General features: G+C 38.0%; 2 protein-coding genes across 3 annotated transcripts in view; one reads left to right on the top strand and one right to left on the bottom strand.

Moving 5' to 3' along the window:
• Positions 1-27,004, top strand: part of LOC135734239 (butyrophilin-like protein 2) — a 43,830-nt gene extending 16,826 nt beyond the window's left edge. For both annotated transcript variants that reach the window (XM_065253163.1, XM_065253162.1), the window contains exons 4-8: positions 186-521; positions 2,061-2,411; positions 14,186-14,458; positions 14,962-15,048; positions 26,419-27,004. In XM_065253163.1, the coding sequence (XP_065109235.1) occupies positions 186-521; positions 2,061-2,411; positions 14,186-14,458; positions 14,962-15,048; positions 26,419-26,432 (1,061 nt within the window). In that variant the 3' untranslated portion in view covers positions 26,433-27,004. The remainder of the gene's footprint in view (positions 1-185; positions 522-2,060; positions 2,412-14,185; positions 14,459-14,961; positions 15,049-26,418) is intronic.
• LOC135769199 (E3 SUMO-protein ligase KIAA1586-like) lies at positions 20,209-22,933 on the bottom strand. Its single transcript, XM_065278581.2, has 3 exons — positions 22,887-22,933; positions 21,090-22,563; positions 20,209-20,995 (listed from the first exon to the last, which is right to left on the bottom strand). Exons 1-3 carry the CDS (start codon positions 22,931-22,933, stop codon positions 20,291-20,293), a joined length of 2,226 nt encoding a protein of 741 aa, XP_065134653.2. The 3' UTR covers positions 20,209-20,290.
• Positions 27,005-27,337: the final 333 nt, after the last annotated feature.

Genomic DNA, 27,337 nt, shown 5'->3' with positions numbered 1-27,337 from the left:
GTCGCTGGTTCAGTTCCATGGCCGGCAGAAAATGATTGAGGTGCAGATATTACAGAATGCTTATAATGGTTATTGTTCTATAGGTCTATTTAATTTTGCATATTGTTTTTTTTAGGAATAAATCTAACATGCTGAAACCACCCAAAACCTCAGCAGATTTCAGACCTGTTTTCTGTCTCTTACAGCTGTTGTTGGACCTGTAGCTCCTCTCATCACTGTAGTTGGTGAAGATGTGATTCTGCCCTGTTCTCTCAAACCCCAAATCAGTGCTGTAGACATGAGAGTTGAGTGGTTTAGACTTGATCTCGAAGTAGTTCATCTCTATGAAGATCATGAAGATAAAAACACAAATCAGCTTCAGTCATACAGAGGAAGAACTGAAATGTTTAAAGATGAACTACAGAAAGGAAACACAGCACTTAAACTCTCAAGAGTTCAGATCTCTGATGAAGGACTTTATACGTGTTTCATTCAGTCCAAAACCTGGCATGATGACATCACTGTTGATCTCAGAGTTAAAGGTGAGCAAACCACAGAAACTAAAATTAAAGTCTCACTTTGGGGAAAATCAGGTTTTTATTGTTGTTTATACAGTATGTCTATGTGGTGTTAATATGTTTTAAGACAAGCCATGCAAAAATTTATCATTCAACACCATTGCTGAGCATAGGTGTCGTAATGCACATTTAGCCCCCTTCCCAAATTCTTCTTAGCCTCCCCCTGAAAATGTTGTTGTGTTAGCTCCCTAACTGTACACAGATTCGTCATCATTTTAGTCTCCTTTAAATTTCATATGAAAACGACAGCAGGACTTTGCTTGTTCCCCCCCTTTAGTCTGCGACTCTGAGTGCATTCAGCCCATCTATGCAATACATAAGGTGAAATAAAGTAAAGAAAATACGGTAGTACTATGGTACAAAATAAATAAAAGAAACACAAATACACACTGTTAGAAATTAAAACAAGAGGTTTAACAGTATCTTGTTATGACCTTTCAAAAGTATCTGTTTCGAATTAAACCACGCGGACACAAGATTGAACTTGTCCTCCATCTTTTCTTCCTCATTCTAACTTGGTGACGTCCATGACGTCACATCAATACACAACATTCCCCCTGTACTTGAATATGAACTTACCCCACTAAAGTTGTCATTCATATTTTACATTCATTCAACTTAAACTTAAGACAGTTCAGAATTCATCTTAAAGTTAAGACAGTTCAGATTCTAACCATATCATTGTCCATTGCGATGGTTTAATGCAGGGGTGGGGAACCCTGGTCCTGCAGGGCCACTGTCCTGCAGAGTTTAGTTCCAACCATAATTAAACACCTGAAAAATCTAATTCAAGTTTTCAGGATTACTTGGAAATAAAATTCAGGTGTGTTTGGTTAGGGTTGGAACTAAACTCTGCCTTGCAACAGTTCATCCACCATGGGGATCGGAAACCTTCCACGAGTGATTGCAGTGTTTGCTTGTCCCATATCCAAACACATCCTTATTTCCCCGTTTGCTCCAACAGGTTCTCAAAAAATGACTGTTCTTCTTTTGTGCATGTAAAAGGGAAATCTCGCCGAGACCGGCGATATCTTAAAGGGCCACACCTGCAATTTCAGCACAGTAAAACTAAAGGCAAAAAAAGATTTATACCACTGGCCACATATTTATGACGAAAATGTAGAATTTGATTAAAAAAGGCGTTTTAATGATCCAAAAAAAGAGTACCCAACATGTTTATGATCCTGTGTGCACAACTTATCAAACAAGCTAACCGCTAATGATTCAAGAGCAAGTAAATATTCACACATTACAACAAACCAACTTTGGAAGTTGTGACTTAGTGGTTAGAGAGTCTGGCTTGTAACCTGATGGTTGCTCGTTTAGTTCGTTTAGTGGCAGGAAATGATTGAGGTGCAGATATTACAGAATGCTTATAATGGTCATTGTTCTAGACAAAGCCTATTTAATTTTGCATATAGTGTTTTTATGAATAAATTTAACGTGCTAAAACCACCCAAAACTTCACCAGATTTCAGACCTGTTTTCTGTTTTCCTTTACAGATCAGTTTGATGTTGTTGGACCTGTAGCTCCTCTCTTCGCTATAGCTGGTAAAGATGTGATTCTGCCCTGTTCTCTCAAACCCAACATCAATGCTGTAAGCATGAGAGTCAAGTGGTTTAGACTTGATCTTAAAGACTCAGTAGTTCATCTCTATGAAGATCATGAAGACAAAAACACAAATCAGCTTCAGTCATACAGAGGAAGAACTGAAGTGTTTAAAGATGAACTACAGAAAGGAAACACATCACTTAAACTCTCAAGAGTTCAGGTCTCTGATGAAGGAGCTTACAATTGTTTTATTCAGTACAAAACCTGGAGTTATGACATCAATATTGATCTCAGAGTTGAAGGTGAGCGAACCACAAAAACTAAAATTAAAGTCACACTGTGAGGAAAATCAGGTTTTTATTGTTGTTTATACAGTATGTCTATGTGGTGTTTTTAATGTTTTAAGATAAGCCATGTGAAAATTTATCATTCAACACCATTGCTGATCATGGGTGTTGTAATGCACATTTAGCCCCCCTTCCCAAATTCTTCTCAGCCCCCCTCCCCGAATATTTTGTTGTGTTATCTCCATAACTGTACACGGATTCATGATCGTTTTAGTCTCCTTTAAATTTCATATGAAAACAGCAGCAGGACTTCGCCTGTTCCCCACATTTAGTCTGCAACTTTGAGTGTGTTCAGCCCATCTATGCAATACATAAAGTGGCGGAGCTAGAAGGGGTGTCCAGGGTGTCCAAATGTTACGATAATTTCACTCCCTCCAATAATTTCCCGTTAATCAACGCGTTTGTTTCAACGTGCGGCAGTACAGCACATTGTTGCGGTGACGCGATTACACGTCTTTACTTCTGGTAAGAACTTTACTTCCGGTTTTCTGTTTTTTTAATGGTCTGGCCCCGGTTCCCCGATAACACTATCTCTTAGCGCGCTAAGACGACTCTGAAAGATATAAGTGGCAGTGGCTCAGTGGTTCATGTAGGTTGTCTACAAATCAGCAGGTTGGTGGTTCAATCCCTGGCTCCACCTGACCAAGTGTTGAGGTGTCCTTGAGCAAGATACCAAACCCCAGCTTCTCCCGACGAGCTGGTTGGTGGCTGACATTTACATTTAGCAGACGCTTTTGTCCAAAGCAACTTACAAATGAGGTCAACAATAGAAGCAATATAGCAACACAAGAACAGGAATACATAAGTGCACTAGAAATAGTCTCATCCAGTCCAACACAGTATACATAGACGAGGGTTGGTTAGTAATTTTTTTTTAAAGAAATGTACAGATAAAAAGAAAGAAAATAGAGAAAGATAGTAAGTCCTTTATTAGGAAGTGAGGTAATGGCGGAAGAGATGGGTTTTTAGCCGAGTCTTAAAGACAGCTAAAGTGTCAGCAGACCGTGTCACGACTGGTGATCCTTCATCCAGAGTGAGATGTCCCTTAGGCATGCCGAGATGCAGGCAGAAACCATGGGATCATCAAGGTGGAATGACAGATGGAGTTGAGTGTCGTCTGCATAGCAGTGGTAGGAAAAGCCATGTTTTCGAATGACAGAGCCCAAGGATGTCATGTATATAAAAAAGAACATTGGTCCAAGCACAGAGCCTTGAGGCACCCCGGTATCAAGACATTGGGGTTCGGAGACGTTACCTCTCCAGGATACCCGAAATGACCTTCATGAGAGGTACGACTTGAACCATAAAAACGCTGTGTTAGAGACACTCATAGCCATGAGGGTTGACAGTAGGGATGTGCCCGAAGCCGAATACGTTATTCGGAAGGGCACGGATAATGGTTTTTTAACAAATAACGAATTCATCAGAATAACAGAAAAAATATTCTGCCAGATATAATCACGTTTTTACTGGAACAGCGCTAAATTATAACCTCCTTAAAGCAAAAATAATGTGTGTGAAGTGAATGAGTGCAATCTATAAAATAACATGGATGACATTTTCTGCGCATCCCTTATTTAGAAACGTGTTCTGTTTTGGAATTAGTTTAGGAATTAAAACGCTGCTAATATCAAACTTCTTTTAACCCAACTGTAAAAAATAACCATTTTTTATTTTATTTACACAAGACCAGAAAACCTTGATAAAATGCTCCACTCTGATAATAAAATATTTATTAATAACTCCGTGTCTCCGTGTGACTTCGGTCACAGATGATCTTTTAATTACTTCAAGTTAAAGAAAGCTTCATTGTCAATCTAGGTGAATATAAAATAATTAAGTAAATAGATAAAAATATGAAAATGTAACATTTAAAAAGCAAATTTAAACTGAAGATTACTATGACATGAATTGCAATTAACATAAAAATAAAGTAAGTAAATAACAACTGAAACATTTGAATTGAATCTTTCTTATTACCTTATTGTTTAAAATCATTTTGCTTGTTTTGAACTAAGTCAAAACTGATTTTAAATAAAAGAGCACACTGTTATTTGACATTTTAAACAAATATCTGATTATTTATTAATTTAGATGAAGATTAATGAGAAAGTTTTTTTTAACAATTAGTTATGTTCGCCCAAACGCTGTATGGACATAGATAATGATGAGTAGGTTTGTTGTAATGCTTATTGTGCTTTCGTAAATTCTTGTCAAAATAGATGTTTTTGAACTATTCTGTCAGTGCTTGTTCTTGCATGTCTTTTCGTTGCGTTTCGGATCTGTCAGTCAGCGCGAGTCTTGTCGATCTTAATAACTTTAATAAATATGTACAGTTATTTAAGTTATAATTATAATAAAAACAAAAATTCATTTAAAATGTCATTTTCATGTAATATGACAAACTTCTGGTTTAAGACCCGCCCACTTCCGGTTCCATCCGAATACAAATACAGATACAAATAATTTTGAGATTGTTACAGATACAAATACTGACTCCGCTGCATAACCCTAGTCGACAGGAGGATGCAGTGATTGACCATTTCAAAAGCGGCAGATAGATCCTGTAATCAGCGCAGATGTTTGGAGGCTGCCTTGCCTGTGTTAGGGCTCCAATGACTGAGAGTAGCGCAGTCTCCGTGGAGTGACCGCTTTTGAAACCAGATGAATTGCTATCCAGGTAGTAGTATGTGTTTGTATGGGATCTAGCGGGCAGGTTGTCGGATGGTTAGAAGCAAAGACCTTGGAAACATCCGCTTCAACTAGGAGAGAGAAGGAGGGGAGGGAGCATGTCTCAGAGGTTTGAGCGCCGGCTCGGAGAACTGACTGCTGATAGTTTTTGTTTTCTTCACAAAGAAGGAAGCAAAATCATCAGCCGTTAAGTCGGATGAAGGTGGGGGGGCAGGGGGACAAAGAAGAGTAGAGAGTAGAGTCTTGAAGAGAGTGTGAGAGTCAGGTGAGTTGTTAAGCTTTGAATGGTAGTATAGGGTCTTAGCAAAGGAGATTTCCATGGAGAAGGAGGCAAGAAGAGACTTATAGAGACAGAGGTCAGAAGGATCTTTCGATCTGCGCCACTTCCTCTCTGCAGCCCTGAGTGTGGAGCGATGCTCACTGAGAACCTTAGATAGCCAAGGGGCAGGTGCTGTGGTGCTGACCAGTCAAGATGTCAGAGGAACTAATGTGTCTAAGCAGGATGTAAGAGTGGAACAAAATGTGTCAGTGGCGTTGTCAGTATCTAACAAAGAGAGTTGGTTGGAGCGGGGAGCGTGAAAGTGACCACAGAGGATAACCCTAACCCAAGACAAAGAAAATTTAGATCCCTTAAACAACCTAAAAGTAAGGCTTTATCATTTGTTTTGACAGGCAGATAAATCTGTACATCATCCGCGTAACAATGAAAGGAGATGTTTTTTTTTTAAATAGACCCCAAAGGCAGCATATACAGTGAAAACAACATAGAGCCCAATATTGACCCATGGGGGACACCACAGGTAAGAGAAGCAGCAGATGAGGAACATTCACCAAGTAAAACAGAAAAACATCTGTCAGTCAAATATGATTTAAAACATTTAAGAGCTATACCCTTAATACCCACACATTGTTCAATTCGTCTTAAAAGTATATTATGATTGACCTTACCAAAGGCTGCCGTTAAATCCAACAGCACTAAGACAGCGGAATTACCAGAGTCAACAGATAAAAGAAGGTTATTCTAAACTCGTAAAAGAGCTGTTTCAGTACTATGACCGGGCTCAAAACCAGACCAGAAGTTTTCAGAGATACTAAACTCTTCTAATAAGGATTGAAGTTGATTATACAACTTTCTCCAAGACCTTCGATAAAAAAGGTAATTTAGAAATGGGTCTAAAATTTAAGAAAATTGAGGGATCCAGAAGGTGCATTACGGCATTTAGAAATGTTTTATTTATGGAAAAAAACATTCCTCAAATTATTCCAGTAACATTTATTTTAACATAGTTTAAGTTATCCGTAAAATATAGACTATTAATTAAATTATCAAATTGTCAGTAATATGTTCACATGATATGTTGTGATGGGTAGACGAATCCAGTATCCCTTGCTAATCCCTCGCGAGTCCCAACAACAGTGGCGGAGTGGCAATCGGGAGAGGCGGGACTTTTCCCGGTGGGCCGGTAGTGTTTTGAGGGCCGGTCTCACGCAGAAAAACTATTAATCAAATATTTAATATGCCGCAGCGCCCAAAATGTATCTGGCCGCACCGCTCTATCAAGAAGCCGTCTCCCCTGGAGTTCCAGTCGAGAGTGCAGCTTAACAGCCAATCAAAAAAAAGAAAGAGGCTACACAATAGCCAATCAGAAAATAGCACTGTTGTATCTGGGTACATTTTAACGCAACAACCAATAAAAAAAGCTTATCCTCGTTCACCCACAGATAAGACAAAACACCAGAAATCAACAGGCTATAATGATGCTCATTAAATCTAATTTTAAATATTTTTAGTAGAACATATCTGAACATTGGTACATCACTAATAGGGATAATTACACGTGTGTTCGACTTTATGCTATAACATAAAACCAACAAGCGGATGACATCAACGTGCCGCGAGAGCGGTTCAAAAGCAAACTCTTCTGATGATTTCTCGACTCACCCTCGCGGTACTTTGATGTCATCAGCCTGTCGTTCTTGCAGCGCAGCTTGAAGTCGAACATTGGGGTTCCCCAACCTTCCCCTGCAGGAGGTCTCATGATGACTGCTGCTGTTGTAATCTTTATTTTCGCAAGTAAACTCCTTTTTTGTTTTAACATTCAAACAGACTTGGTTCTCCCCATAGATATGTATATAAAGGCTAGATGGCTCGTCCGCGCTGATGGCCAATTGAGTGGAACGTCCGCATTTTGGCGGCCATCTTAGGACAGGGCGCTCGCTCACTCGTAGCATTGAGTTTTAATGATGCAGGTACTTTTAAATGACCATAACTTGCTTAATTTTTTACCGATTTTCAAACGGATTGGTTTGTTATAAACGTCAAAGATGTACCTATGACACTGAATACGTATACTAAAAATAAATAAAAAATTCATGAAACATGTTAAAGCATCCAGAATTATAGCCACGTTAATAACGTTTGTAAAAAACCAAACCGTTTGTAAATCCGTCAAGAATTCAGCAAGTTACGAGCATTTTAGTTGGCGTATGTCACTCACCTTCCGTCCACAGCAGCAGGGAGCAGCACTATGGCAGCACTGACCTAAGATGGCCGCCAAGTGACGACACAGCTGACTCCGCCTTGAGCCATCTAGCCTTTATATACATATCTATGGTTCTCCCCCACACTCGCGCTATGCATATTGGATACATTATTCCAGAAGTAATATGATTTGTTCTCTGTGAATAAATATACATGTTCTCTTTCACTGGGAAATTGTAGCGCAGTCGAAGTGAATTGTATTAATTATTTGCGCGCATTTTTGAATATGGCCACTTGTGGAATGAAAACTGCACGACTACAAAAGGTAAGACTTGTTTTTGCATTTAGCCCTGTTTTACTTACTAGTGTTATAGTCTTAGTTGGTTAACTACGTGTGCTTTATCACATCATTTAAAAGTCTTTATTGTGTGTTTATAAGTGTTTATTGGCGGTTGCAATGACAAGATTTGTGAAGGGATGTCACAGTATGTTTTGTTTTGATATTATCTTGTTTTAGTTTATCTGTAGCTGGAGTTGCACTTAGTTAAGAATGACAACATTTGAAAAGCATTTTAAACAACCATGATTTCTATTTTTGTTTTTCATTTGTATTGCTTCCGTATTGTTGTCAGTAAGTGTAGCTACATCCGTGCAGTCAGTATGATTTTGTACAAGTTGATGGAGTACACATATGTGGTTTCATAGATTTGTTATTTGAGAATGGCCTTCTTGTACGAAGAATTTTTGCCATACCCTAGGTTTTCGTGAAAACGTTTTTGTTACAGTGTCTGCAACTTAGCCAACATACAGCCTGTTCACTGACAACATGCTCAGAACAAGTAGTCCAGGCCTCCTTATATTTTCGTTATCACACGATGACTGACATTTTGTCACATTAAACATCCCTCTCTCCTATAGGCTTAATCATTTTATAAGAAACTGCTTGGCAACCAAATTAAGCTTTAGCTTACTTGAAACTAGGGACTGTTGTTGACTTAAAGATCTTTTAAAAATAATAATTATTATAACACTTGGTATTTCATGTTGTGTAGTCATTTCTTTCTTTTTTTTTCTACCATGGAGGGCTGGTGGTCTACAAAATGTCCCGGTAGATATTTTGGTCCCACTCCGCCCCTGCCCAACAACTTATTGGTATAATTGTTGCCTGTGAACGCGAGTTTTGTTTCAGACATGTTTATATTTGAGTGTGATTGCCGCGCGTGAATTAAAAAAAAAAAACTTGAAGGTGACTTGATACGAACGGCTTCTAAAAGGAAAAGGATCAACAACCTTTTTTATTTTAAAAATAGGTCATAGATCTAACAATCAATTGTCTAATAGTCATTATTCGTAGTCTATTGCGAGAGTAACACAAATCTATTTGATGCAAATCATCAGTTTATTGGAAAAAGTAAGTTTATGAATATGACGCCTTCTTAAGTAAAATAAAATGTTGAAAGTCCATTATAAATTTGTTCTTTTTTGACACAAGGTAGGCCTACCTTATTTGGCAGTATATTTGATCTAAGTACTAAAAATAAGGATTTTATTTTTCCATCTGTTTCCCCTACATACTTGATGAAGCTTGCTTGTGTATTGCATATATGGGGTTTCCAAACCTTTTTAACCCAAGAGGAAAGACCCACCATTTTTAAAAAATAGAAATAGGTCTAAGGCATAAAATATCAGGGCTGAAAGTCCTACTCTGGTCCTGTGGGGTATTGATTGCCATTGGTTAATGTTTTCAATAAAAAGCAACTAATCTACAATGAAAAGAGGGAGAGAGAGAGAGTTAGATACAGAAGATGGTGGAGAAGCAACATAAAAAAGGGCTTAAGTTTGCATAATAAAAAACTTACATGGACTAAACAGCTCCGCGGTTGGTGACGTCTTTGATTCAATACAAGGATCGCCTCCAGGGGCGGAGTGGCAATCGGGAAAGTCGAGACTTTTCCCGGTGGGCCGGTAGTGTTTTAAGGCCGCGAAGGCGGGTCTGATAATAGCCGTGCTTTCAGTCTTTAGTCGTGCACTCCGGCCACACTAAAACCTATTTATCATATATTTAATATGCTTCAGCGCTCAAAATGTATCTGGCCGCACCGCTCTCTCTATCAAGCCCGTCTCCCCTGGAGTTCTATCAGCCAATCAAAAAAAAAAGAAAGAGGCTACACAATAGCCAATCAGAAAATAGGACTGTTGTATCTGGGTAAGATTTAACGCAACAACCAATAAAAAGCATAGCCTCGCACACCACAGAGGAATGGAGCTCCGAGCATCACTTTGAGCAGCAAAGAGTAGCCTAAGTCTGATCTCCTGTTTTAATGTTACAACAAATGCACAACTTTGACACAAACAATGACAACTTGACTGCTGTTAGAGAATGTTTCCCAGATAATCAGCATCAGTTTTTCACGAGTGTATGTAACTTAGCCAACAGTTTACAGCCTGTTCACTGAACACCTGCTCAGAACATGTAAGTTGTGTTATATTTTCGTTATCACACGATGACTGACATATTGTCACATAAAACATCTCTCTCCAAACAGGCTTAATAATTTTATAAGCAACTGCTTTGCAACCATAGTAAGCTTAATCTTACCTAAAACTAGGGAACTGTTGTTGACTTTAATATCTTTTAAATAATAGTTATTACACTTGGTATTTCATGTTGTTGTGCAGTCATTTTATTGTAATTTTAGATTTCAGCATTTGCTTATTTTTTTGACCATGGAGGGCTGGTGGTCTATGAAATTTCCCGGTAGATTTTTGGGTCCCACTCCGCCCCTGATCGCTGCCATAGTTGGTCGCTTACTGGACACCACCATGCTTATCCATTTATAGATCTTATAGCCATTTAGGGCCAAATTGTTTGCCAGATTTTAATAACAAAAGTGATTGCCAATTTAAACGCTTTAATGACATTATAAAATAGCCTAGGCTAATTATACCAAAAAATTCAACTTCATAAATAGGCCTGTATCCATTGCGAACATATTTTATTAGCATTCTTAAAATGTCTAAAACATAAAATCATTGTTGAGCCACAACATTGTCAACATACCATAGTTTGACTTGTACTGCGCTGATTTCTAAAGACTGCTGCACAGTGGTGGCGAATAGCGTCTTGAGCTCAAACAACACTAAGAGAGAGCTTACGAATGGTCCAGACCAACCATACGAAAGTTTGACTTACAGAAGATATACTTAGCGTACGAACGTGTCGAGAATCGTTCCAAAACACTAAGAGAGAGGTTAAGGAATAGGTTAAGAACTACTTGGCGATAAGATTTTTTTGGGGAACCGGGGCTTGACTAGTTGCTAAACTGAACTCTTGAACAAATACCTCGTAGAAAATAACAACGCGAAAATTATGGTTTGGCGCTTGCACTAGCTGTTAGTAAATCTGGCCCTTAAAGTGCATTAGCTACAAGGAGGGGTTACATTTGGGATTTGTTATGTGGGGGGGGGGGTTCTGTGTGTGTCGGAGGATGGTGTTTGAGGAGAAACACTGGTGTGTTTTCAGTGATATGCTGGACCTCCAAAAGGATTTAATAAGTTTTAGCTTTGTGCCCCTGTGCCAGAGGTTGACCAAAAATATTTTAAAAAGCATCTGAATTTGCATTCACACACACGGACATTTAAAACCAAGCGATTAAGCATAATTTTAAAGGTACTATCAACTTTTTATAAAATGCGTTTGTTATTTTTTTCTGGCATCTCGGACCCCCTCCGAGCCCGAGGCCCTGGGCTTAAGCCCAGGTAAGCCCACGCATTAATGCGGCCCTGCATGTAGCAACAAAACGGAGCTGTAAGCTGACACATGAGCCGGCCTTAGGTGTTCTCACCGGATTGAGGAGAGAACCTTAGAGGATAAAGACTCGACACAAACACTATAAAATCTAGTGAATGTGTTAGGTGTCACAAAGCCAGCAGCTCTCATGGAACCACAACCTAATGTCCAAGATGATGCCACACTTGTAGAGTGAGCTCTCAAATGAAAAGGCCGAGTAGATCCCTCCAGGCGACATCGTAGTGACCGACTGAAAGGGAACTGACATTCTCATTGATTTAATACATGTGATTTAAGTTGCTGGTCCACCGAGTAGTTAGAACTGCTTATCTTGACACTATATCGGCAAAAGTATTGTGATGCCCCCTTCTTAATATTTATGCTATACCATACAGTACCATTATCATATTTAAGAATTTAGTTTCCATCTTTGTTTTGGAAGGGCCTTTTTCCCATTGATGGTTTGGGTGATAAATGTTTGTCATACCAAAGTTGTGCAGGTGGGTTCAGTTCTGGTCTTTATTCAAACCAGTCAAGTTCTTAATTATTTCTTATTAAACCTTGCTTTATGCACATGGGCATTTTCATTTTGAAATAGAAAAGCAACCTGCCCAAACTGTTGCTATAAAATTAGAAGCACACAATTTTCTAAAAAATGAATTATTAAGATAAAGGGCCCTATCTTGCACCCAGCGCAATTGACTTTGTCAGTGACGCATGTATCATTCGTATTTTGCACCGGAGCACAGCGGGTTTTTCCCTCCACAGACGCACGTCGGCAAACTAGTGAATGAACTTGCTAGGGTGGCCATTCGTGCCAGTTCCGCCGGACACGTCCCCAACATGTTTTCGGGTTCGTTCTCCGGAAGTCGCGTTGCTCGACCGCAAATACGTCATCGAGGTTCTCACATTTCAGTTAAAATACATTAGAAAATTAATATTTATTTATTTTAAGACATACAATCATTGTAGTTTCATTCTTACCTTGAAATGTAACGGTTGCTTTTTTTAAATTAAACCCGAAATATTAAACCTTGATGACATATGCGGTCGACCAACGCGACTTCCGGAAAACGAACCCGAAAACATGTTCGGGACGTGTCCGGCGGAACTGGCACGAATGGCCACCCTAGAACTTGCGCTCCCTTAGCGGTTCAGCGCAAACCATCCCTGATGCTATTTTGCAGTTTCAAAAAACAATTGCGCCCCTGACCAGAAAAAAAACTAGTCTAAAGTCAGTGGCGCGTTGCGCGTTGTTCATTATGCTATTTTAAGGGCGCAAGCTTGACCACAATGTATAGCGGGCACAACGCGCACACACTTTGCTTATCTAATCTACACAGATGCAGCAGTTATTTTTGCAAATCATAAATTGTTACAATAAAAAATATTAACACATGAGATAAGGGGAATCATAGTGGTGAGCATTGTGGTGATAGTTTTTATTCATTGTGTGGCTGCGTTAAAAAATTCTCATGCAAATAACGATTAAAATATTTTCATAAGTTTGTTGTGTGGCTGTATTACATTTATTTTATGTAAATAATAATTAAAATGTTTTCATAATAAACCATAATGTATGTGAACTTGATTTGTAAGTGTACCTTGGGGTTGGACTGCTTGCGTTTCTTGGCTTTCAGCGGTGAGGGTGGACACAGCGATGTCCTCTGCTGGCGTCCCGTTACACGGCGTGTCCGATTTATGCTGGCAAGCTTGAGATTCCCCCATCTCCTGACATCATTGTAGCGCTTGCGGCGCAACATCCTGGGGATGCCAGCTGATGAGACAGTTGTGGCTATTTCTTCCCACGCCTGTTTAACTGATGCTGATTTGGGCGGGTTTCTCCTATCCCCATACAAAACAACTTCTCTGTCTTTGACTGCTCTTACAAGAACGTGGGTCTCCTCGGCTGTGAACCGCTCCTGGTGTGCGTCTGGTAAATCCGTAATAATAATAGCAACCCGCCATGGAACTTGCGCCCCTGCGTTTAAAGGGAATGTTGGATGACATTCTGATTGGTTTATTTGACGTTACGCCCAAACCACACCTATGAATAATGAACCTACTTCAAACCAACCCCTTAATGATTTGCGCCTGGTGCAAGAGTTATTTCTCCCGCCGGGAAAATAGCAACAGCGCCCAAGATCTGCCCACAAAGTCACTTGCGCTTTGCGCTTCGCACTTGCGTTTCAGATCGTTAAAATAGGGCCCTAAGCATTAAAGCAACACTAAAGAGTTTTTGCTTTTTTCCCCTCCATACAGGTTAGAAGCGTAATTGTCAATTACCACTGACGTAAATACTGCAGCGTAGCTGGCTCTGATTGGATTGTAGGTCTGCCGTAAAGCAAGTTTTTGAAGTTTTTACTCGAACTACAGGACCACGCCCCGACGGTTGGAAACTTCTTCAATGCGGTTTTGGCCTATAGAGTGTCATTCACCCTGTTTCTTTTGAAAACTTCTTTGGAAACGTTATTTTAATTAAAAAAAAAAAACACCTCTTTGGTGTTGCTTTAATATTTGTGCTCACAGAAATGACTTAAGTAGTCTAACCTTTTCATTAGAAGGGGGTGTCACAGTCCATTTGTCCTATAGTCTATGTCCCTTACCATGTCACAAAATGGTATGTCAAAACCGCCTTGTAGAGGGGACACCTGGGGTGGTCAACTAGATTTCAGTGGGGGCTTGTATGTTGTCATAATCATAATAAACCAGAACAAAAACAAGCAGAAAATATGAACAAATATTTTTCATCCTTCATGTGTGTAGCTGTAGGAAGTCCTCCACTCATCACTGTAGATGGATCTGATGGTTATGGTGGACTTCATCTTCAGTGTGAATCTAAAGGTTGGGATCCTGAACCTGGACTTGTGTGGCTGGACAGTGAAGGAGTCACTTTGACATCTGAAACTACAAACACACAGAGAGAGACAGATGGATTCAGAGTGAAACACATGATCACTGTGTATAACAGAGACAGTAAATATCACTGTAGAGTCACAATGGGACGTCACATGATGGAGACTGAGATTATTACATCAAGTGAGTGCACAAACACTGATTCTGAGTATGTGGTTTATTTTGTCTCATGATGATTTGATGCAATAAATGAAAAAATTCTTTTCTGACCCCGACATGCGCAGTGAGAACCGCCTGTGACGTGAACGGTGAAGGGGTCTATAAATCGGGCTTTAGGAGGACAGTGTACATTTATTTTAGTAACCATGTTTTTTTTAATAAAATTATTCATATTGCTTTTCCCCCACAGTGTAAATGGGTGTTTATACATGAAAATGTACAGATGTGTTTAAAGACAGGGGTCTGTTTTAAGATGATAAAGATCAAATTTAACATCAAGAAAGTTTGACAATCTCAGTTCTGCTGTACAGTTTTGTTGTAGTGAAACATCATTTGCACAGTATTTGAGCTAAACTATACTGTATCTTTATCATTGTTTTTATTTATGATCAAACATTAAGATATTTTTGATTCTTAACAATCAGCCATTTTATAAACAAAACAAACACAACAGTTTTGTTTTACAGGTGAATTGTTTAGCTCTTGGAAGACAACAATGATCTGGATTTCATTTGCTGTTTTGTTCGTGGTGATTGCTGTTTTCTGTTGCAAAGGTAACATTCACATTTGTTTTGCTATATATCTTTTACAATTGTTTAAACATTAGGAATGCTGTGTACACATAAATTCATATACAAGTTTTTGAATAAATGACTAGTAGAATTGGCTGTATTCTTGCTTAAAATGTTAGGTTAACATTTATGTTACAAGTTCTCAGTAATTTAAGTTTAAAAAACATTTTCCCCCTTTTTTCAGTTTTTTATTTCAGTTTTTATAAGTAATCATCTTATACGTTTGTTCTGTAATTTCAGATATGCCTTCATTGATGTAGTTAACAGACTTATTTTTTTATCTGTGCATCACAGAAAACTGATAAAAAATGTTTTAGCAAATACCATTAACTTAAGCATACAGTACTGTGGCTCTGTTTACACGTACATGGTTATTTTTAAAAACTGAGAGATTTACCTTCGTTTGTGCCCCTCGTTTACACGCAAACGGAGAACTCGCCTCTGAAACCGATTGTTTCTAAAAACTCCGGCCAGAGTGGAGATCTTGAAAATCTTCGGTTGCACGGTTGCATGTAAAGTGAGACAAACGGATGTTTAAGCAGGCAACGTCACAGAGTATGCGCCAGAGCTCGCACCTACGTCAAAAGTGCGACCTATGTTTACATGTGACTGCTACTCTGAACGCTTCCAAGATCACATTTCTGTTCGTGCAAACTCGTTTCGTGTGTTTGTATTTGCAAATACAGCTGCTCCATTATGTCGAGGAGCAGAGACGAGTGCTCGGAGGTCAGCAATCTTGCGCGTGTTTGACTTCATGCGGCGCTGCAACGGATGATGTCAAAGTACCGCGAGAGCGATTCGAAATTAGACCTCTAAGGGGCCAGTCACACCAATAGCGTTTATGGCAGTTGCAGGCGCCTTTTTTGAATGATATTCTATGGGCAGGGCGCGTTTGCGCGCTGTTTATGCGCGGCGAGCGCCTTGCGGTTTTTTGCCGCCTGCCGGGCACGCGTTTTTGAAGGAGCGCTGAGAGCGGAGAAGCGCCCGACGTCATTCGTGTCTTTCCATTGTCCAATCGAATGAGGGGAGAGGCGGGACTTACGTTGTGATGAGGGAAGTTTACAGTTGCTTTGAAGAACCGGACTCCACTCGCTCACTCTCTCCTGCGTGTTTGTGCACCTCTCATCCTCAAACAAGGTCAGAGCAAGCGTCCTCTTTTTAAAGTTTCTGCTGATATGACAGTTAACAGCAAAAGAGCGCTCACGCTTCAATATTTGATTGACAAGACAGCTGACTCGGTGGTTGCTTAGCAATATGAAAAGCCGCGTCGCACTGCTCTTTTTTTTAAAAAGGCAGTGCGTCGCGCCTTGCGTTTGCAAGCGTTTAAAGCGCTTTTGGTGTGACTGAAGCCTAAGTGTGATTCCTCAACTCGCTCTCGCTGTACGTTGACGTCATCAATCACCTACTGCAACAACTCCTCCCTCCAACATGAAGAACCAGTTCACGTCACCACCAGCGCTACCGGTGATTGGCTTACGTGGGCTTGAGCGTCTCTTGACGGCAAATATGCACGGGTACGTGTAAATAAACACTTTTCTGAAAACTGACAGGTGTGCACGATATTATTTTTGAAACCGGAGAGGTTGAAATGTCCGTTTATGAAAATAGCCGCCCACGTGTAAACATAGCCTATATCAGTGTTTTATATTTAAGCCACAGAAATGAGATTTTATTTATTTTTAAAGTCGCCATGAAACGGAAGTAGCGATTGCCTTATTTTCCCCGTGGTGACGTATATCCGAATGAAACGGCTTTTGAGATGAAACAAGGCAGGGCTGGATTTGAATTTGTCCATCGAGATCTGATTGGATCGTTTGAAGTTGGGTCGTGTTGCTAATTGCTAATCACTGCGATCTTCTCCCGGACCCCGCCCACCTGCCATACTTTTGACCGGAAGTGAAGAGAGATCGTTTTGAGGAGGGGAGGAGATTTGCATTTTTGATTAAAGATTATGAGCACACACGAATTTTTAAAAAATAATGAAGCTCACAGATAAGTCATTTGTTAATAATACCACACTATTAAAAATACATATATAGTTTTTCATTTCAATTTCATTGCGACTTTAATTAAATAAAGTTAATTGCTATTATTGGTTGCACTGGTTGCTCCAAATGACACAAACATATATTTTTAAAATCTATGTAAAGAGATCAATAACCAATACATTTCAACAAAATAGATTTATCCAAATTTTATAAAAATTTCAAAGTTTTCATGAACACAATTTTTTATAAACATTTGTAACATTTGTAATATGTTTATTTTATTTATGTTTATTTTTTATAGCGCCTTTCAAGCATGGGCGTAGATTTAGGGTGGGACGCTAGGGACATGTCCCTAGCAATATTCAGGGAAGACTGAATTGTCCCTAGCAATAATTTCGACCAAACAATTAATCTGTATTTATATATAACCACTAATGTCCTTCTTATTCTTGTGTTTTCTATTTTTTACTCATTATAATTTTTTTCAGGAATCATTTAAATGAGATTAGAAATCTTTTGCAATCCCGTTCTGTAAAAATCACGCTCTATGTGGTACACAAACGGTTAACAGCTTTCGTTCTCTGCAATGCCCGCCTCCGTAACTCACATCGCTAATATGATTGGCTTTGCATTTCTTTAGTCCCGCCTCTCTAATCACATTGCTAATATGATTGGATTAGCATTTCTTGAGTCCCGCCTCTCTAAATCACATCACTTTATGGCTTGTCTTTACTCGCTACGTGTGATAGGATGGTTTCACTTTGTACAACGCGCCAAAGTTCACTCAACAAGACGCGCGTGATTATTCGGGCTACAGGTAAGTGAGGAAGAAAGTATTATTATACCCACTGTAACTGTTTCATGCACAAAATACGGAACAAGTTGTGTCACATAATGATTCAAGGACAGTGTTTTCACCAATACACGACAATCCCATGTTAACCTGAGAAGTTGCAAACTTTTGTCAACCTTTTATAAATGGGGTAGCAAGGTTATTTAGGGGGTCCCTAATCCATGAAAGAAAATAATCCCAACATGGTAAAAACATGAATTCATGTCATGATTGCTGAATACTTTACATTACTGCACTGTGGTCATTACTTGCACAGATGTAGACATAATGTAAGGTTGCATTTTAAACTTAAAATTATTTTTTTTTCACACTGATTAACTGTCTGTTAATGAAAAGAAGATTTAATGTGAACTACAGAAACGTTAATAAACGTTGTTCAGGAAACAGCATGATATACCAACTTCAACACTGGGATTTTTTTGGCAAAATTAAATTAAGAATTAAATATTAATTGCATATTCTTCATTGTAATAAAGTAAATATGGTTATATCTTACAATGTGATTTTCTTTTTTTTTTACAAAGACTTAAACAGTTACTGTTTATTAGGCTCTAGGACATAACGAATTGTTTATTATAAATTTGGGATGGCCGGGGGTGGCGAGTCAGATGTTACTGAGTAAAGTGCATACTGAGTTGTTTGTGTCAAGTAAACGGTGATAAACAGTTTTTGCAATGCAACCATTTTATTTATGTCCCCACCAATGCCAGAATCAAACCTACGCTCTTGCTTTCAAGAACCCAAGGTCGCTTCACAATGTGGGCCAAATACAAATAATAAGACAAATATACAGGCCTATTGCTTATTATGACAGACAAACAAGCAGCAGGCAGATGGAGACAAGCAAACACTGATCAACATAAATCAAAGAAAGCAAATAACATATAACCAAACATACATTTTGATGGAATATAGAAATAAAGTAAAGAAGAAAAGTGTTGAACAGAGAAAACAGAATTATTTATTGAACATTGTGAATAGATGGGTTTTAAGTTGTTTTTTAAAAGTCTGGAGGTTGTCAGACGCACGAAGATTAGGTATTTGTATAACATAAGTGCATAATTTCATTTAAAAGCCCACAAGGAGATTAACATAATAAACAGAACTCAAAATAACAAAGGACAGGATTAACTTAACTCATTCCCCGCCAGTTTTTTTTTTTTTTTAGAGTTGCCTGCCAGCATTTTTTTGTAATTTTCACAAAAGTTTAAAAATGCCTTCCAGGAAAATGTTCTTCTATAAATATATAAACATACAATACATCGAATGAAAGAACAGATCCTCTGCTTTCAACCAAACAAACAAAATGGTGAAAAAGTTTCATCCTATCTTAATTTGTTCTCTTTTTATAACCTCTTAAATATGGGTAGGTTTCTTTAAAAATAAAACATTTTGAGCAAAATGCTGAGGTAAATGACTTTTGTTAGAGATCAGATTCAGAACGATTATGAAAACATACATTGAATTTTCTATGTTGTTGAAATTAGTTCAGTTTTTTAGTTAGGTTTAGTTTTAGTTTGTTAGGTAAGGACGCCACCAAGTGGATAATAGCGAAATTTAGATTACCATTGAATCTTGTCAGGGAAGCGTCAATGGCAGGGAAAGAGTTAACTACAACAATAGACCCAGGCAAACTGACAATAATTCGACGACAATGACTTTCAAAGACACTTGACGTGATCTTGACTTGACAAAGGTTTGTTGTATTAATTATTTAAAATTTTCTGCTATGAAATTGACAATATTTTAAAATAATTACTGCATAAATGCTTGGAATTTGTCATCATTCTATTTTGAATGCAGTGTGTTAACATTAGAAAAATGTGCTGAAAATACATAGGCTGCGTCCGAAAACTTAGGCAGCTCAGAGAAACACTTTTGGACACACTTCACAGGCAGCGTGTTTGAAATATAAACAGAGAGCACCTTTGTGATAACAAATCACATATTTTAAAACTACAATACTAATTTCTCCCTAGAAATGCAATTACAGTTTTTCCAGTTGCTAACAAGCATTGTTCAATACCGAAACCACATTTTTAAAACTCTTCACACAGTCTGCATTACCAGCATGAATGTTGGCCAAACAGTTAATCTCACTCAAACCAACAAAACACTGCAACAATTCTTATTCAGTGTTCGAATTGTGTCAAAGATTATGGGGGGTCCCCTAGCTAAGCCCCCCCCCATCATTATAGTGATAGTCAGATGCAATAACCAAAAAATATTTTATTTTACTTTTACATTACATTTTACACATTTAATGTAAATCTAACAAAAAATATATCACAATTCTTTAAAATTTTTCATTTACGTCCTTTCTGCCATTGTAAACATGCAAACAGAGCAAAACAAATGATGTGAAGGACTTTTATAAAACACTTCATTTTCCACTGGATAGAATGGCCCACAGCGGCCTGATTTTTTGGGCAGATTTGTCTCTCCCTGTTTTACTGGCTGTAGACAGACAATGTTTCTCCTTAAGCCAGGACTGAATATAGAGTTGAGGATCAAACATGTTTAGAGGGGGGCCATTAAGGTCAATGAAAAGAACAGCAGAGAGGCTCCTAACACGAAGGCGATTCCTAGCATCTGTGGCAGTGGCATTGAGGGCAGAAAAGCCTCTCTCACACTCAGCAGAACTTGCCAGGTATGTTTTACTGGCATTCAACAGTTTTTTGAGGACCTTTCCATTCTGGTCATTGTTGAGCTTCCAGTTTCTGAAGTCTTCAACTGCTTCCCTACTTGATACTCCAAGCATCTTTGCCAGGTCATGGATTTCTTTCTCCCCAAAGAGAACAAGAAGGTCTCTGGATTTTGGCCAGTTACCAGGATTCAGTGGTGCTACAATTTTTGTAAGCTTAGTGTCAGGCATTCTTGAAGAGAGACTGTCAATGAGTGCTTGGAGGAACTGCAGTCTATTTATATGTTCTTTGCTGAAATGCAAGGGCACTCCTTTAAATTCTCCAGACTGAATACTTTCCTCTGCTTTGTCCATTGACTTCCCTGGGGTGGTTTTGAAAGCCTTCAACACCTCAATTGTCATTGTTATTTCTTGTGTGGCATCCATAAGAGAAGTGTTTCTGTTCTGAAAAAAGACAAAACAATTCTAAATATAATCAACATAGCATTTCAATGTAATTTTCTTGTTCATACTAAAGTAAAAGAAAGCCACTACATACTTGCAGTTTTAGAGATAGACTCCTAAGTTCACGTAGCACATCTTTTATAGTTGCCAGGTCTTTAACAAACCCAGTGGCTGTGATGTGATTCAAAAGGCCATTGAATTTTTTTCTTTCTCCATCACAACGTGATCCATCTTCAGCTGCTTTTTTCATCTGTTCAGCCAAAGCAGGGTAGTCTCTCCAAACAGCTTGTACTGTCAAAAAACTACTTGCTACCCAACGAATGGTAAAGATTTGACCAATCTTAAGCAGGCTGACATTGACCTGAGAGGCTGCCTCTGCCAGTTGTCTTGCATTCTTTGGGGACTGATGGTACAGTGTGTACAGTTTTGAAATAAATATCTCAAAGTAATTGCAACCTGTGACTGACTTTAGTGCATCATTTACTGACAACTCAAGCCTGTGTGCAAGGCAGTGGATACTCTCCAGTAGACTGTAGTCTTTTTTTAGCCTTGTGATAAGACCACTTTCTCTTCCAGTCATCACAGATGCCCCATCAGTTGTTATGCAAATCAGATGAGACTTGAGATATTCATCATCCAGGTCAGCTTCCATGAGACTCTTTTTTACTGCTTTGTATATGGCATCAGCAGTTGTTCCTTCCTCCAGCTCAATCAAATCCAAAAATATGTTTTCAATCTCACCTTCTCCTGTTACATCCCCTCTGAGGTACAGAATGAGGTAGCTTATTCCAAATACAGTGCTTTCATCAACTGTAAGACCAATCCAAGAGCCAACACTTTTAATAGTCGATACAATTTTTTTCTTCATTTTACTAGCAATATGTGCTATTATATTAATGCAAGAATGATCAGATTTGTGGCAAGAGCCAGTTTTTACACCATTCATTTCCTGTAATTCAACCAATCCATTCATTTTTGAGAAAGCTAACTTCTCTTTTGCAACAAAATATGCTGTTCTAAATGAATGCTCTGTCTCTGACAGAACTTTAGCATTTATTGTTTCTGTCAATGTGGTCAACACCTCTTTCTCTCTCAGCTGTTTTATTTCTGTTGCTTTCTTGTGAGTTATGCTGTCTTTGTGTTTGTAGATTTTCTTTCTCATGGACCTAACATCTTTAGCTGAAACCTCTCCAGAAGTCCACTCCTCTGAGACCTGTACTCCCTTTTGTGTACCAAAAAGGCGCTTTGCATCTCTGCAGAATGTGCATCCTAATTTATTTCCATTTATGAATAACCATGGGGAGTATTGCTGTGTCCATGCCTCAAGCTGTTGCCTGCTAAAGTGTCTTAAAATCTGATCTGTACTTGTAAGAAGGGGTGAAGCTGTGCTTTCTCCCTGGGCTGGGTGTACACAATGTGTTGTAGATGTGCTGACTTGTGTCCTGCACTCGGGCTGGGCTGTCTGAATTTCTTGTAGCCTTGTAGCCTGGAGACTGGGCTCTAAATTCTGTACTGTTTGAGTGTCCTGACTTTTCATTTCACTGACAAGGCTCTTCTTAGGCTGAATGCTAAAAAAAAGTATTTAAAAACAGTATTTTCACAATATTTTCCATATATACTCTATGCCTGACTAAGTGTCTTTCTTATTTCTGATTAACTCCTTCCCCAACAGCATTTTTATGATTTTCACAAAAGTTAGTGTTTTAGAAGTTGTGTAAAAGCACCACCTAGTGGATAATAGCGGAATATGGATTGCCCTAAAACTCGTATTTGGCAGGAAAGTGTTTTCTTTTGAATATTTACTCGTCAATAGCGGGGAAAGAGCTAACGTTAACTGATTTTTTCAACAACATTTAAGAGCAGAAATAATTATAATAACAATAAGACTTACCCTTCAAAAAAGTCAGTGATGGTTTTTCTTTTCCTTCCCTTGTCCATCTCTAAAACGGCAAGTGATATATTATTTTCGCATTGTTGTTACCGTGAGTGTATTTGTGAAAAGAATCACATCAGCAGTCACTGAAAATACATTATTAATTATAATTAAAACTGCAAGCATTGATGGAAGGGCCCTCCAACACATGCCACCGCCATCCCATGGCATTAGAACAACAGGGAACAGTAAACATGCATTTAAGCACATAAACAGATGTAAACTTTTTAAAAGTCTAATATAATGCGTCACATTTCCTGTTGCTAATTACAAATGACAGTGAGCTAACCTTAGTATTGTGTGTAAAATAGCATGAAAGAAAGACTTCTTGTATATCGAAATTGTATAAATACCCTAATAATTTTTCAGTTACAACACAAACGCCTATTCAGTATTGGTAGATTCGATACAACAATCATAAATCAATTAAGAATTCCATCTTACCATCAACGAGGTGAAAATCATCCACGCCAAGACAGCTATTGACTCGTCTGTCGATTCCTCCGGAAAACAGCAGGGGGCGCACTTGAGTGTTTACATTTATTTCAGACAGAAATCTTTTGGATTCGTTTATTTCGAAATAAGGGACAAATAACAAACAGTATCACTTTGTGGCAGCTTACAACGAGAATTTTAAATTAATGTAGTATTTTAATTTTTTTTTAAACCAGGGGACCCCCCTAATTTATAATTTTGTGCTTTATGGGGGGTCCCTAAAGGCTTATAGGAGGTCCGGGACCCCCCCAGACCCCCTTCAATTCGAACACTGTTCTTATTCAGAAAACACTCATTTCATTCACAACACACTAACCTAAAGAACACTAACAACAGGAAGCATTACCTAAATGATGAACTTTTCTTTTGTAAAGTTTTAATGATTTTCCACATGAATCAGATCTTTAGATAGAATAGTGTAACAGATTTTCTTTGTTGAAAGCATTTGTATCACAAATTAATCCGAAACTAATCAATTTTTTTTATATATGAATAAAGTTCTTGAAAATTACAGCCAAAAGGTGAAATAAGAAGGAAAAAATCCAGGGCGGCAATGATAAAATAATAATAAATAAAATACATTCTACACATTGCTGTAACAACATGTGGTTGTTCACTATAGTAAATTACAGTGAAGGTTCACGTTTGCTCTCTCTCTTGCATTTGGCCACAAGTTCTCATCAACATCACATCTCATGTCGTTTCTGGCTTCTGGCAATGCATCTTGCATCTTCTTTGATCCATATTTGCCACCAAATTAAGTTTTTAACTATCCCCTTTTACTATAGTAAATCCTGGTAATGAGACGAGTGCAAAACACCTGGGTGAAATTTCAGCTAAAATAGCAATTGGCTTGTTATGATTCTTTTTTAGGCTATAAAATTGAAAGTATTTAAAAATAATTACTGCATAAATGCTTGGATTTTGTCACCATTTTGAATGCAGTGTGTTAGCATTAAAAACATGTGATGAAAATGAATTGTATTTTGCATTTTGTGCAGTATGAATGGGGAAAGGGTTCCTGAATTTTAAAAAGTGTTTTTCAGTATTGAACAATGCTTGTTTGCAACTGCAAAAAAACTGAAATGTAATAGAATTTAGTACATAATACCAATTATCTCTTAATCATAATTTAGATCTTTTATTATGTATAAATTCTCATAATCTTAATTATTCATTCATTAGAGAACCGATATCGCAGAGAGTATACGTTGGCAGTTGTGTATATCTCACAGACACAAAATTGTCAGTCTGATCTTCAGGCCCGGATTACGAATTCGAAGGCCCCTGGAAAAAATGTCTTGTAGCCCCCCCCACACACAATCACATTATATATATTATATAACATTACAGCCTATGATCACAACCTGTACGACAATATCAATACATGTAGATATTTTTGTTGCAAGCAGGGAACTGCACGGGGGTCAGAGCCTCAAGTGGGAAAAAAAGAGCAAAATATTTTAACAAATGGTTAAATATATTGAAACAACTTTCTTAACTTTCTTATTAAAACAACAATACTTTTCTTATTTCCTAAATGCTAAACACAGGCTGGCAAAAGTTGAACACAACTACAACACAGTTGTCTTTAAGAAAACACAGCAGCTCAAAATTCTACACACTTTTTTCTTATGGTATTTTTTACCAATTGTGTGGATTGGTAACAAGCCGAGATGCAGATGAAGAGTATGATAAAGAACAGGACATCAGAGGCGAGGCAATTGGGAAAATTTGCAGATGGATTGCTGACTTTTACCAGAACCTCAGCTTTACAGCCAATTAGCCAAAAGACAACTACAGTTGTGTCTTGCTAACATGACTATAATGTAATACTTTTTTTTTTTAAGTTTAGATAAGGCAAAAGTAACAGATTTTAGTTTAAAGTTGCAAAGGAAAAGAAGACAACTCAGCGGTGTGCCTTCCAGCATGTCATATGAATATAATTTCAAGGTTTTTATTTTTTTCAAACACCAAAAGATTGCGTAGCTCACGTTTGCAAGCCAGTTGTAACGGTGGTCGCTTGGTTCAAGTTTATATTAAAAAAAATATTGCTTTAAAGAGAAATTATACCCAGATCGCTCATGTCATAAGTATGTGACACTACCACAATGCCACAGTGTCACATGATAGAAATTACTCTCTACACTCCACAAATAGCCTTCAGGAAAATTCACGAAAAATGTAAAACAAAAAAATAGTGTTTGGGCACTAGACAGGACTTATATATGCAAGCAACATAACATTACTTACTAGTCCAAAAGCATGACAGCCAAGTCAGCATCGGTCAGAAACCCCTCCTCCTTCTTTTGTTCACGCCAGCGAGTGAACGCTGGCCCAAGATTGATCCTCGTCCTCCCTTTTGAGTAAGTGGAGGAAGTGACGTATGCCGTAATGCAGATTTTTGTAGTTCTTTTTGTGCTCGTAATACCGAAACCCAGAGTTTAAAAGTACTATTAAATCGTTACAGACCCCGTTGTGCTACAGAAGACATGTTATTCAACCTATTTTAAGTCGATGTACCATCACAAGAGTATTTCTGGAATTTGGGAGAGCAAGAGAGGTTGAGTCCTGGTTGTCAGCACCACCTTGGGATTTTATTGCTTTATGGGTATCTCCACAAAAAAACCAATGCTGATCTCTTGAACACCTGTCCTACATACACAAACACTGAGTTGCAATATTAATCAGCTTGTAAGAACCCTAGAAAGTTTTTCCGTCAGGCTTTCATTTTTTGGAACTGTTGTGGTGATCCTTTAAACTTATCAGTGAAATAAGGCATTGATGGTAAGGATTACACTATATGTATAAGTTCTGAGTCTATGAGATGCTTTGTAGATATAATTATATTGCCTGATCATATTGCAATGTGATTGCTCTGAGGTATAATATAGTGTTTTTCTGATGGTTTAATAAAGTCTGTTAAAGAGTATTTCTCTCTCTCTCTCTCTCTCTCTCTCTCTCTCTCTCTCTCTCTATCTCTCACTCTCATTAGGCAAGTGTTGTTGAGCTCCTCCAACACCATCGGCACCCAGACATGGTGGAGCAACTGGCACCAGGCCTTAATTGTTTAATTCTTGAAAACTGATTTTAGGCTGGACATGTTATTATATACTGGCATGTTATTATAGTGTTATTATTGTATCAACCTCATTACTGTATTTTATATTCACTTCACTGTTGATGGTGAAAATATCTGTATACAGTCATGTCAAGATACAGCGACATACATTTACATGAGATGTTCATTTATGTAGACACAAAACTATAAAAAAATCTGACTAATTTGCAAAGTAGACATGCAAACTTAGAAAAGTTTGAGAGGAAAATCATGCATTATTATAGGAAGGACATATGTCAAATAGCAATTTTAAGTTTTTTTTGTTTGTTTAAACAAGCCAGAACATTGAGATACTACACTCTCAAAAATAATGTCTTAATATGTATGGGTGACTGGGATAGTACATAGGGCTGGGCAATCTGTGCTTTTGTTCACTGTCTCTTACTGTCAGAAGATGAGAAATACGTATTTTGTGTACACAGAAAAAGTCTTATATCTTTGAGTTCAGCTCATAAAAAATGGAGGCAAAAACAAAAGTGTTGTGTTTATATTTTTGTTCAGTCTATATATATATATATATAATTGCCAGCTCTTCATAATCTTTTAATCATACTTAATGTTTTAAGTTGATGATAAATACATAAAATATTAATTTGAAATTAGCAATTCTTACAGTTTTAAAAACCTTAAGTGTAGCATTCTCGAATATATTGACAACATTTTTCAAGAAGTATATTCTGAAGTAGAAAATTCTGCCATCATTTACTCACCCTCATGTTGTTACAAACCTGTATAAATGTCTTTTACAAACATTCCTCAAAATATCTTCCTTCGTGTTCATCAGAACAAAAAC

Source organism: Paramisgurnus dabryanus, chromosome 3, assembly GCF_030506205.2.
Source record: "Paramisgurnus dabryanus chromosome 3, PD_genome_1.1, whole genome shotgun sequence".
NCBI classification, from domain to species: Eukaryota; Metazoa; Chordata; class Actinopteri; order Cypriniformes; family Cobitidae; genus Paramisgurnus; species Paramisgurnus dabryanus.
This window is presented reverse-complemented; position numbering and strand designations above follow the sequence as displayed.